The sequence below is a fragment of the Arachis ipaensis genome, chromosome B6, assembly GCF_059453495.1.
Source record: "Arachis ipaensis isolate K30076 ecotype BB chromosome B6, ASM5945349v1, whole genome shotgun sequence".
In the NCBI taxonomy this organism is placed as follows: domain Eukaryota; kingdom Viridiplantae; phylum Streptophyta; class Magnoliopsida; order Fabales; family Fabaceae; genus Arachis; species Arachis ipaensis.
In genome coordinates, this window is record NC_142441.1 from 147,708,936 (window position 1) to 147,722,520 (window position 13,585).

General features: G+C 31.8%; 1 protein-coding gene across 1 annotated transcript; it reads left to right on the forward strand.

Annotated features, from left to right (window-relative positions):
* Positions 1 to 7,851: 7,851 nt before the first annotated feature.
* LOC107605437 (7-deoxyloganetin glucosyltransferase) lies at positions 7,852 to 11,356 on the forward strand. Its single transcript, XM_016307318.3, has 2 exons — positions 7,852 to 8,446; positions 10,278 to 11,356. Exons 1-2 carry the CDS (start codon positions 7,924 to 7,926, stop codon positions 11,225 to 11,227), a joined length of 1,473 nt encoding a protein of 490 aa, XP_016162804.1. The 5' UTR covers positions 7,852 to 7,923; the 3' UTR covers positions 11,228 to 11,356.
* Positions 11,357 to 13,585: the final 2,229 nt, after the last annotated feature.

Here is a 13,585-nt window from a genome sequence, read left to right on the forward strand (position 1 = left end):
ATATGTATATATGAGTTTCTATACTGTAGCAAGTTCCTATATAAATTTGTGTGATACATTCATTGAGTAGTCTAATTTGACTCCAATGGCAGCAAATGCTGTTCAAAAAGAGAAATGGAGGCAGTGGTTACGGGCATAGCAGGTTGGGAGAAAAATTAAAGAATAAAAGGAGAATCAACACCCCCAACAAATTCTCAAAAGAGGAAAAAGTCTCGGATTAGTATATTTTATTAACTTAGATTTTAGATTTAATATTTAATTTAATCTATAAACTTGCACACTAATTTCAATTTAGTCTTTAAGTTTTATGAACGTGTCTTACCTTATTTTTTGAAATGATTTTTAATTTTTTAGTACAAAAATATTAATGAAGCATTGATATAGACAATTAGATGCTACACTAAAACATATAAAATGATACTGTTTTAGTTTTGGTATTTAAATAGTTCAAAGACATCATCGTATCACTTGTTTTGTTAGGTAATTTTTCAATAAACATCACTTATAATATTTTTTTGGGTTATTTGAGTGTTAAAACCAAAACATCATTTTACAAAGTCTAACGTAGTATTTTTCTGTCCAGGACAGTGTTCTATTAATGTCTATACATTGAAAATTATTTCAAAGACTAACATGAATCATGTTTGCAAAGTTTGGGAATTAAATAAAGACGGTTAAAACTTTAAAAATTAAATTAAAATTTGCATGCAAGTTAAGAGAGCAAATTGAATATTATCTTCTTGATTTTAATATCTTATATATATAATTAACTCGATTTGGAACAAATTAACGTAACTAAAATTTAAAGATAAAAAAACGAAACTAAACACAATAATTTAATCTTTAGATAATTTTAGAAATATTATGACTAAATAAAAAAATTACAAGTTTTCAATTATATATAAAAAGAAAATTATATTACTCTTTTATCTATATAAAAAATACAAACTTTTAATTATAATAAAAAAATTATAACACTTTTTTGTGTGTATAAAAGTGCCTACGCATATTTTTACTGTACTCTCTTATTCGTTCCCTCACACACTTTTATAGTTTTGGAAACATTTCAAGTGTACCAGAGAGTATTGATACACTAGTTATTTTAACCATTGATTTTAATTAATATATATTATATATATTTTTTATAATTCAGATTAACGATTAAAATAACTGACTCCCAATACACTTGAAATGTTTCCAATAATTTTGTATTGTACCCTCACTTGCACTGACACACTAGCTAATTATTCACTCGTTTGTCACCCTCAACAATCAAGAACACATATATGTATAGTACATCCATCTCATGATTTTTACTATTATATTAATGCACATGCTTAACATGCTTGTTATTATTTTATTTATGGGTGGGACATATCATTGTAAAATATATATTTTTTTAATAATAATTTTGCATCTTTACATTTGACATGTTATATGCTTCAAAGTTAGAAATTAGAATTACCTGTCGTAGTGTTGGAAACTTGGAATACAGATTTATAAGACCGAGACATAAAACTAATGTCAAATTAGTACTTCAAAGATTCAAACGTTGATATTTTAGCATTTTATTATTGTTATTGATAAAATAGTATTTAAATTATTTAAAAAATTGTTAAGTATGTTCTTGTGTTTACCGGACCACACCTTCGATGAAGACGATGCTGAGTTGGATACCGGTTTTTGCTGACAAGATATGTTTTATTTGAATTGAAATTTGTAATTAAATAAGTTATTAGCCTAGTTGAAATAAACCTAATTGAAATTGATTTTGTCCCAAATCAAATAGATTTGTCCTAAGTCCTAAAATTGCTCTCTTCGTTCACGCGTAGTACAGGAACCAAAATTGGAAGATGCATACAGTTAGGACTCGTGGAAAAACTGCAACCGTGAGAAAGCAGTCATCGATGTAAGCTTTTGACGTGGATGGTGGTTCATGTATTGTGAACAAAACCTATGACGGCCGTTGCTTTTGTCCCCTTCCAGTGGTTCCGTTGAACTCGAAGACAAGTAGCAACTCTGTTAGATGGTTTCTACGCTGTCTATGTAGAAGATAAGTTTGGAATGTTGATGGATGTGTGACGAAGTAATGCAATAGCCCTCTTTGATTTGTCGTCTCTGCTTATTCAATTTTAGTTTTCAATCGTTCTCCGAGCCATTAAATTTTTGTGTTGTGCTAGAACAAACAAATGCGTTGTGGGTATTTTCAATGGTTGGATGAATACAAGAGCGATGTGTGGAAGGAGAAGTTTCTTCGGAGAATAGTAACATGGTGGGCAAATCAGAACCAAAAAAGAAAAGCAGAATCAATGTCGAGTGTGGGGATGGCCTGGAAATTGATAGAATGATGATGGTGCTATCTGGGGTGAATGACATGAATGATCATCTGAAGAGGGTTGAATTGTTCCTGATTTTTATTTGTATATTGATTGGTTAAATCTGACTTTGAGTATGTTTTATTTGGCTAAGTAGGTAGACAGTGGACAATTTAAGAGTTTAACAATGACACTTTATTCCTTTGTAATGTTATCCTCTTTGTAATTGAGATGATTTAATGGATGCTATGTTATTCTTGTTCTGTGACTGAGTTGTTGTTGTTGTGATGTGAGCAAGCTTTTAGAAGATAGGTAAGCATTTAAAAATAGATGTAGCAACAAAAGCTGAATAAAACACCAGTAGCATAACATGAAATTATAATCCATAACTTTTCAGAGTAACATACTTCAGACCCAAAATAACACTAGCAAGCCACAAAAAATTAGGATAGCACTAAGATGTCATAATAACATTTATGTTCATAGTAACTACTACAGACCCAAAATGACACTAACAAACTATAAAAAACTTGGTTAGCACTTACATGCCATAATGACACTTAGGTGCATAATAACTAATTCAGGTCCAAAATGGAGCTAACAACAAACTGAAAATCCAAGATTCTCATATCACTTCTTGTCATTTGTGGATGGCTTTGATGGTAGTGGTCCAGATGACTTTTTCCTCTTCAAGAATGGAGTAGGCATGAAGCCTGTGAACCTGCTCTGTGTGGCTGAGCTTATTGCTGCCATGATTTTCCTAGTCACAGTTAGTGGCCTAAATAGAATTGAAAGTTGGGCTTGAAGAGTGGGCCTAACTGTTGGACCTTGTGGCATTGACTCAGACCTATTACATGGGACTGCAGCACTGGATGGTAAGGCTAAAATTTGAAATTTAGACCGAGCAGCAAGCCTGACAACCCTAGGTTGAGCAGGAGATGGTGGTGTAGCTGCTGCATTTTGTGTGAGAGTTGGAGGTGTTGTTGAGGTGGCTGTCAGTTCTCTTCAAGTGGTGCTGTCTCTTCTTCTTGGTAGAACTAGGTTGTCCCTTACAAAAGTAGGTCTGTCTCTCATTGTTGGTGTTGGTCTTGTTAGTCTTGTGGTCACTAGAGGTACTAGTTCTGAGCTAGTTGCTAGTCTAACCAAGGTGAATGCTGCAGGTATGGTGTCTGCATTAGGGAGTATAGCATTTGTTGTAGTGTTTTCATCGTTGGCAGTGTTCTGGATCAATTTGGCCATTAGTTAAAAAAAGCTTTTGTAGGTTCAGATCCAACACATTGAAAACAACAAGGTAGGCTAATTTGCATTGTTTACCTGATCAGGCTGACTTTGTGGATGGTTTTGAGTGAGGTCCTCCTCATCTGCAACATGTGCAGCATGTGCAGCCTCCATGGTCTCCTCTCAGTTAGCTTCTTGCTCTCTAGCTTCTTCCTCATCAATGTCTTGCTCTTCAGCTGCTGTTCCAGTTGGTCTCTCAGGGCAAATTCTACTATTATGTCCAGCCTTGCATAAAGACCATGAATAAAGTAAATCAGCATTTCTCGGACACGTATGTTCGTCTACAAATATCTTAATCTAAAATGAGGCAGGATAGTTGATCCTGGCACAGTAACACAACCAAGGGCAGTCGGGATCATAGTAAATTACCCTGCACCTCTTCTTCTCATTCCTAAGATAGAATACATATCTCCCAATTTGTATGTTGTACTTCTGCACTACTACTTTGAAATGGTCCATGTTCTTGAACTTCATGTTCAACTCCAGAATAATTTTTTCATATGGTGTATTGGGGTTATGTTGAGGAAATACAAGTTCCTCTTCATCATTAAATCCAGGAGGGCTACATAGTTCTTCATACTCGTATTGATACATCTCAGGTCCACTGTCTTCATTTTCTCTATTCGGGTTAGGCACCTCTACCCTTGGTGCTCCATCATCGTTTCCAGGTATTATTCTCTGCCCAGACGGTTGAGGCTGTGGGTGATTTCTCCTTGTATTTGTCCTTTCATTTATTTGTGTAACATTATTATTACAAAATCAGTTAAGATAGGTAAGCAATGATGCAATGTTTATTCATATATGCTCTAACAAAACAGAAACATAAAGTTTACCTGCAGCATTTTCTGTAACTGCTTCTTCTGGCCGCAAGTCATCCAAAATTGGAGTTCCAAAATTAGCACCTTCATTGGCATCATCAGCATTAATCTCATGTGTGGATTCATTTACTGTTTCAGCTTCTCGATGATCACCCTCAGGTTGTCCAGTTTCAGCAACTCTTCTTTCTTGGGATAAACCACTTAGTGGTGGTCTTGGATGCCTCTTTCTAACCTTCTTAACACCCTTCTCTGGAGCTGATGCTCCTTCAGTGTCTTTATCCCCATCCCTATCATTCACATCCTCATTCATAATACCACTCTCACTTTTGTTCAACTCGTTAACATCAACAGTAGCATCAGTCACAACTTCGTTCACAGTCTCGTTCACAACAACACTCAAAGCCTTATTCAACTCATTAACCTCACCAGTGGCCTCATTCACAACTTCATTATCCTTCTCATTAGTCTGACCAGGTGGATTAATTTCAACCACACTCTCACTACTACCATCAGACACCGTATCTTCATCAATAATTTCAGGATTGGCATCAATAGGGTGATCAAAATAAAGATGGACAGTGTTGTCATTCTTCATCGCACTCTCACACATCCTCATCACTTCAGCATCCGTCCTAAGCATTCTAAGACCCTTAGCTAAGTCTAAACCAGGTTCTAGCCAATACACTTCATTATATCCAGGGTAACCCAAGTCTAGAAATAACTCCTCAATAAAAAATAAATTGCATGTCTCCACATTCACCCTGTGTATCTCAGTTACTAAACTCCCGTCGTATATCACATTACTGTCTCCACTCCTTTTCAAGGAACCCATGTGATGATACACAAACGTAACTAGATGATCCATCTAAAAAATAGTAGAGGAAAGATACAATGAATAAACAAGAAGTTACAAGCACAGAAAACAAACAACAAAAACGACCCACTAGTAAAACAATCAAAATGATCATAAGGTTGTCCAAAAAGACAACGTAAACGAAACAATGGAATGAAGCAGAACCTACCTCTTCGAAGGGTTGTTCCTAGCGAAGAATGGAGACGCGATGATGCCACTTGCAAAGCCTTACACTTGAAGCTCCGGATTCGACAATGTCTCTCACATCGTTTCGTTCTTCTTCGTGCCAAGCTTCCAGAGCAACGTCTCTCCTTCTCTACGTGACCTTTCAGTTTTTCTCGTAGTGAAACACTAAGTCACAGTAAGTCAGTAACTAGTAACAGCGGTTGCTAATTAGGGCTTAGGACAAATCCATTTGATTTGGGACAAAATCAATTTTAATTAGGTTTATTTTCAGCTAGGCTAATAACTTATTTAATTACAAATTTCAACTCAAATAAAACCTATCTTGTCAGCAAAAATCAGTGTCCAGCTCAGTATCGTCCTCGCCAGAGCTGTGGTCCGGCAAGTACGAGGACACGCTTGGCAATTTTTTAAGTCATTTAGGTACTATTTTGTCAATAACAATAGTCAGATACTAAAATATCAGCATTTGAATATTTCGAGTACTGATTTGATCATTACCTCCTCGAGACATAAAATTATAATGGATTTTTTTACTCTTGATTAATATCTCAATGGAAATGAGGTGTACCTTTAAGAGAGGCTGATAATTAAGTTAATAATAGTCTAAAAAATATAAAAATTAAAGATAAATAATATATTTTAAATATATGTTAATTTTATTTATTTATATTATTTAAAAAATAAATTTAAAAAAATATAAATACAAAAAATTATTCTACATAAATATAATTCGAAGTACGTTTTTGTTAGATCGACGTGTCCTAAAAAAAGGATGCTCTTAGGCCGATTAGGGGTTTATAATTAATTTTAGTTAGGTGTGTGTATTTTAAATCTACTATTCCTCACTCTCCTAAGGCACAAATGTATGTATGACTCTCAAGTCGCACCTATAATTTTAGAGGAATGATAGGAAATTATTAAAATTTATTATTTTTTATTATTATTTAGTTATTAATTTAATTTATTTAGTTTGATTTATTTGGTTTTTTAATTTAATAATATATTTTATTTTATATTTTTAAATATTAAAAATTAATTAATATCTAAAAATAATAAATTCTAATAATTTTTTAATTTTTTTATTTTAAAATGATGCATAGGAAGGCAAACGGGCTTAATTTAAATCAGTCGGGCCAGTCGCGTAACTTGCTAAAAAAGGCCGGACAAGTTGAAAAATTGGGACCGCCAAAGAGCAAAAGCCCGCCTAACCCGCACTGCTTAAACTGCGGGCTTTGGCGGGGCGGGCTTCCCTATCGAGCGTAGTTTTTTTTGGCAAGGGAGTATTTTTGTAATTTTTTTTGCCAAAATTCAACTTTCTCCAACCCAACTTACAAGAGTATGAAGATTAAAATTGAGTGTGTTGGATCATGTTTATGTTGCTTTGGAGACAATATTTGTAATTATATTTTGGATTATGTTTATTTTGTTTTGGAGACAATATTTATAATTATGTTTTGGATGAAAATTTAGTTTATAATTATGTTTATTAGATATTTATAATTACAAAGACTTTAATGTTTGTGAAAATAAAAAATATAATTTGTTTATGTCTTTAGAAATTATAAACTTATTAATATGGTTGTGAAATTATATATATTATTTAGTAGTTAATAGTAAAAAAAAAAAAAAAGAGTTTTGGCGGGTTTAACCTGCCAACCCGCAGTTAGGTAGAACAGGGTGGGATTCTAGGACTGCCTAACTAGGTGGGGCGGGACGGACCAGCCCACCAAAGAGCAGGCTTCTGACAGAACAGGACGGATTTCCCCTCTTGCCACCCCTAATTACAGTACACCATTATAAAAGAACAGACTTTTGGCGAAACAGAACGGACTTCCCCACTTGCCACTCCTAATTACAGTACACCATTACGAAGCCAAACCCTCAAAGTCTTTGTGAAAAAAGTCTCTTAAAACTAGTGTAATTATTAAATGACTGAAGTTATTAATTAGAGCTTTTAAGATTTGCAAGTGCAATTAAAATTAACTCAAATATAATAAACAAAAGGAAAAGTCTAGGGCCAGCAATTTTATTGAATTTTGGCCAGCATGTAACCAGCAGAGAAAGGTGAGCCATTAGATGAAATTTCACACCAATCTCACACCATTAAATCATTATTAATGGCTATTTGATGGCTACTAATCACAAAAGTTGCTGTCCCCTAACATTGCTCCAAACAAAAATATTAGTCAATCAAATTCCTTTAGTCATATAGTTCACAGATTTAAATGAGTGAATATTACATGCAGAAGACAAGATTTAAATCTCAGATTTGACTAAACAGACTAACTACCCACCGAACTTAACCAAAAAAAAAAATTGGACTTTCAAACCTAATTTATTATTTGACAATGAACACAAACTCTGTAAGTAACACTGTTCTTCCCCTTATAAAATCTGGTGCTAGGAGAACAAGAAATTCAGCCAGCCATTACAAACTCATTACATTCTTTGACAAAACAAATTAAATAAGAAAATGAGTTCTTTGAGCAGAATTGATGAGAAGCCTCATGCTGTGTGCATAGCATACCCAGCACAAGGCCACATAACTCCAATGCTAAAGCTAGCAAAGCTTCTTCACAACAAAGGCTTCCACATAACTTTTGTTAACACTGAATACAATCACAGACGCCTTCTCAGATCAAGAGGACCCGAATCGCTCAAAGGCCTTCCCTCGTTCCGATTCGAAACCATCCCGGACGGCCTTCCTCAGGACCCTGACGACCATGCTGACGTCACTCAGGACGTGCCTTCTCTATGTGAGTCCACAAGAAGGACTTGCTCTCCGCACTTCAAGAAGCTCATTTCCAAGCTCAATTGTGATGGCGGTGTTCCTCCTGTAACTTGCATAGTGTCTGATAGCATCATGAGTTTCAGTGCTGATGCTGCTGAAGAATTTGGCATCCCTTTGGTGATGTTTTGGACTGCAAGTGCTTGTGGATTTGTGTGCTATATGCACTATCATAAACTTGTTCAAAAAGGCTTAATACCACTCAAAGGTAAATTATTCATCATTTCATTTCTTTAACAGTATTTGGTTGAACTTCTAAATTTTTTTTAATTTTATAAAAAATAAAAATAATTTTATGTTTGATATTTTATATAAAAAAATATTTATATTTATTAATTATATTTAGACATAATAATATAAAAATAATTTTTTGTTTATTATTACGTGAAAAATATATTTTTAAAAAAATACAAAATATAATTTTTAAAATTTTTTTTAAATTTTTTTAGTACTTTTACTTTTATTACTAGAAATTTATTAGACACACTAAAAAATAAAAAAAAAAAGATATTTTTTTATTAATTTAATGGTGTCCAAAAAAGCACAATAAATTCATTTGGGTGATTTTCTAGAAAAAGATATTTTTCGAGTTATCTTTTTTTAAAAGATTTTATAAAAAATAAAAATAATTTTATGTTAAAATATCTTTTTGTCTATCAATTATGTTTGGGTATAATAATATAAAAATATTTTTTATTTATTTATTATGTGAAAATTATTATTTTTTTAAAATCTTTTAAAAAATTATATAAATGGTAGTTTCTTAAAAAAAATATATTTTTTATATTTTTTAATGCTTTTATTTTTAGAGTAAAATATCGTTTTTATCCCCAACGTTTGAGGTAAGACCTAAAGTTGTACCTAACGTTTCAATCGTCCTATCCTGCCGTTAGGGATCCATTAACAAAATTGACGGCGGGACAAAATTAAGACGATTTTAAAACGTTAGGGACTTAAATAGGACGAAACGTTAGAGACAAAAATGATACATAAAAATAAATTTTAATTTAATTTTATCTTTCAATAATATTAATTTTTTATTATACATAGTATATAATTATTTTTTAATTACATCTAAATAAATTACACTTAATCACATTACTTTTATTTTAAATAAATTTATTTTTATCAATTTAATAACATTCAAATAAATACTTTATGTTGTTATTTGATTAATTTGTATTCTCATCCACTCCTTCCTACTTCCTAGTACCATTGTATCAACCCTACCGAAATTTGGCCACCATAAAAATAATCTCGAAATTATTGTTAATTTGTTGCAAATAATAATTTGGACTAATTAACTATCATTTAATGATCGATATTTCTATGGTTTTGGAGAACGAACCGAATCAGCCAGTTTGAGTGGAATAAGCCAGTTTGAGTGGAATAATTGAAACTGACTATTTGGTTGTCTATTCAAAGTAAAATTTGATTGCCAGCAAATCGGTCAAATACTGAAAAATTGACTAGTTGGTCGAACCAATTTTATTTTTCAGCAATTAACCGCTTTAAAATAATTAATAAAAAATTAATGTTTTTTAATTATATATTTTATATATAAATATATTATTTTATTATATTTGATTTAATCATTATTAAACTTTTAATTTAATTTTCAATGGCACCTTAGATGATTCTCTTATTAATTTCAAATCATTAATTAATAAGGAAAACAATTTATTCGCTAATCCTTCACAAATTCGTTAAAAAATAAAAAATTATATGTATTTTTTATTAAATTTGTGATATATCGATATTAGACGTATCTGATCTCATGAATTTTATATTATTTTATTAAATATTTTGATGGTCCGAATTCGTGACATAAGACAGATTAATTTATTAAATTACTTAAATTAATTTTATTTTTCAGGATAAAAGTATTTAAAATAATTTGAAATTAGTTATATAATTTTGCAATTTTAGAGATATTTTTCGCTTTAAAAATACTTTTCAATTTCACTTTTAAAATAGTTAATCTTGCCTAAGCAAAGTAATTATTAGAATATAGCATATATGAGTCGATTGACATGCAGATATGAGCTATGTCACAAATGGATATTTGGAGACTACCCTAGATTGGGTGCCAGGAATTAAAGAAATTCGATTGAGGGATATGCCCAGCTTCCTCAGAACCACAGACCTAAAAGATATTATGCTTGATTTCTTCATAGGAGAGTGTGCACGAGCTCACAAAGCTTCAGCAATAGTAATGAACACATTTGATGCTTTGGAGCATGATGTTTTGGAAGCATGTTCTTCCATTGATAACATGCCTCCTATTTATCCCATTGGTCCCTTGAATTTTCAACTGAACCACTTCAACAACGAGCACTTAAACAAAATTTCATCCAACCTTTGGAAAGAGGATCTAGAGTGTCTTGAATGGCTAGACAAACAAGAGCCCAATTCAGTTGTGTATGTGAACTTTGGTAGCATCACAACTATGACCAATGAAAACTTAATAGAGTTTGCTTGGGGACTTGCCAATAGCAACAAAAAATTCTTTTGGGTAATTAGGCCAGATCTTGTGGCTGGTGAAAATGCTGTGTTACCTCCTGAATTTTTGGAAGTGACAAAAATTAGAGGCATGTTATCAAATTGGTGTCCCCAAGAACAAGTTTTGGCTCACCCTTCAATTGGGGTGTTTTTGACACATAGTGGTTGGAACTCAACATTGGAAAGTGTGTGTGGTGGTGTGCCCATGATATGTTGGCCCTTCTTTGCTGAGCAACAAACCAATTGTAGGTTTTGTAATAAGGAGTGGGGAAATGGGTTGGAGATAGAATATGTTAGCAGGGAGAAAATTGAGAGCCTTGTGAGGGAGTCAATGGATGGAGAGAAGGGTCAAGATATGAGACAAAAGGCTTTGCAATGGAAGAAATTAGCCAAGGATGCTGCTTCTGCCCCGGATGGATCCTCATTTCAGAATCTAGAGAAGGTGCTTCATCAAGTTCTATTGAACAATTTCACTACTACAAAGTAGCTAGTTTTTTTCTTTATTTTATGCATAATGTGTTTAGCTCTACCTATATATGAATGCGGGCACAGATAATTTTACATACATATGTTGTATTACATCTATTATATGTACTTATCATTGCCATCTTTTCTGAACTCCTAAATAGGGATGTTCAAATCCAAACCAATTTAAAATTAAACCGCTCATCTAATTTAATTTAAACTAAAAATTGATTAAAATTGTATTAATTTAAATTTGATTGGATTATATTTTTTGTAAACCGCATTGATTGAATCGGATTTCGAATCTACTTCTCAAAATCGATCCAAATCAATCCAAACCGCACAATACGCTATAATATTATTATTTTATTATTGTATTTATAATTTTACTTATAATATATTCAATTTGTTATAGATTTTTATATTATTCATGTATTATTATTATTTAATAAATATTTTATATTCAAAATATGATTTATTTATTTATTTTAACTAATTTATAATTTTATTTCTATTGTTATGTTATTATTGGTTTTTCAAGATATTGTTGAGACTTATTATGTCATTGTTAGTTATTTAAAATTTGATATTGAGATTTGTTATATATATTTAATTTTTTTTAATTTACAAAATCGCAAATCCAATCCAATTCAAACTGCTTTAAATTGGGTCGGATTTTTTTTAAATATCATCAAATCTAAACCACACTACAAATAAAATTGGTGTTCAAATTAGATAAATTTTTAACTCAAAACTGATCCAAATCGCACGATAAACACCCGTACTCCTTAGAACATGCATAGCTGGTCAAGTATTGAAATAATAAGGTTGTACTTAGATGGTATTATATGTGAGTTTTCTTTATTTAGTAATCAAATGTGAAGGTGGATGTTGTTGTGTCCGTTTGGAAGAAGGTTTTTGTATTTGTGTTTTCTTTTTTCGAAACGTAATTTTTATTTAGTTTTCAAAGGCAAAAATTAGAGTTGTTCATGGATTGGATTTAGTCATATTAAAAGAGGGAATAGAAGAGTTGAATTGGGTTAGAATAATCTTTGTCAATCACTATTTCCTCGTATGAAGACAAATAAATAAAATAATAAAACTGTGTTTGGTTAGTTTATACCAAAAAACATAGATATTGAGACATAAATAAAAAAGACATAAATACACAAGACACATAAATTATTAAAAAGTCTATAATATCTTCATCATCTACCTTCACCATTATTATTACCAAACTTTTTATCAACCCTAAAAAATAAATAACAAAAAATTTCAATAATTTTAACAATAAATTCAACTATCAATGGAAGTAAAAATTCTATCTAATAATCAATTCAACAATTTTTTTAATAAAAAAATTAAAATAAATCTGAAAAAAATGGACAAAAAAAAAAAGAGTATGAGAGATATGGCAGTGGAGAGGCGGTAGGAGAGAAGTGGGAGTGATGGACTTGAAGAGGGAGAAGAAGAACAGCGAATCTAGAAATAACGTGAAAATGGATCTGAAGGCAATCATAGCAAAAGGCAACGGCAGTGATGGAATAGAAAAGAAGAACAATGAAAAAAAAAAAAAGGAAGGAGGGAAGGAAGAGAGGCAATGGTTCTTTGGTTGGAGAAAGGGAGGAGAAAGGTGAAGATGGTAGTTTGGGTGTGCGGGAGAAAAAGGAAGAAGATCTGATGCAGAGAGAGGTAAAACGTGAAAAATGAAAGAAGGAGAAAGAAGATCTGTAAAGGACATAATTGAAAATAAAAAGAAAAAAAATGTGTTTATGTCTAAAAATTTGGGTTCTGTCCCTTGGTTTAGTATACAAATTTTGTATATTTGTGTACTTGCGTGTCTATCTATGTCTGCTAAAAATTCGTATCTCAACAAATAAACAATGAACATGTACCATCGTGTTTGCTAAAAATCCATATCTCAGCAAATAAACAATGAACATGTATCATCGTGTCTATGTCTCTCAAATCAAAAGCTACCTAATACCACCAACACCTAATCTACAAGTCATCCTGATTGTTCTCATTATAAATATTTTGTGAAGATTAATAATAATTTTAGTGTGATGGACAAACACTATCCCAAGTATGCCTTCATGAGTAAAAAAATGTTGATCCTCTCCATTGATTTTCCATAAAGTATTCTATATCAAACTATGAATATGGACACTAATAGTAAGGTTACCTGAAACGGCTAGGCATGGCTTGGAGATGATTCAAACACCAATGAAAAAACTCATGTTCACTTTTTGAATGACAGTGAAGCACATATAAAAGACTCTAATACATAGATTAGTAAGAGTTTAAGTAAGATGTGTATAAAAATTGAATGAAAAATATATAAAATATTAAAATATTTATAGAATGGAATAATGACTAA

Bases quoted from the DNA above. Each gene is read 5' to 3' on its own strand.
- LOC107605437 (XM_016307318.3), top strand. From the start codon at position 7,924: ATGAGTTCTTTGAGCAGAATTGATGAGAAGCCTCATGCTGTGTGCATA. The intron at 8,447-10,277 runs GTAAATTATTCA...ATTGACATGCAG, and splicing joins AGGCTTAATACCACTCAAAG to ATATGAGCTATGTCACAAAT.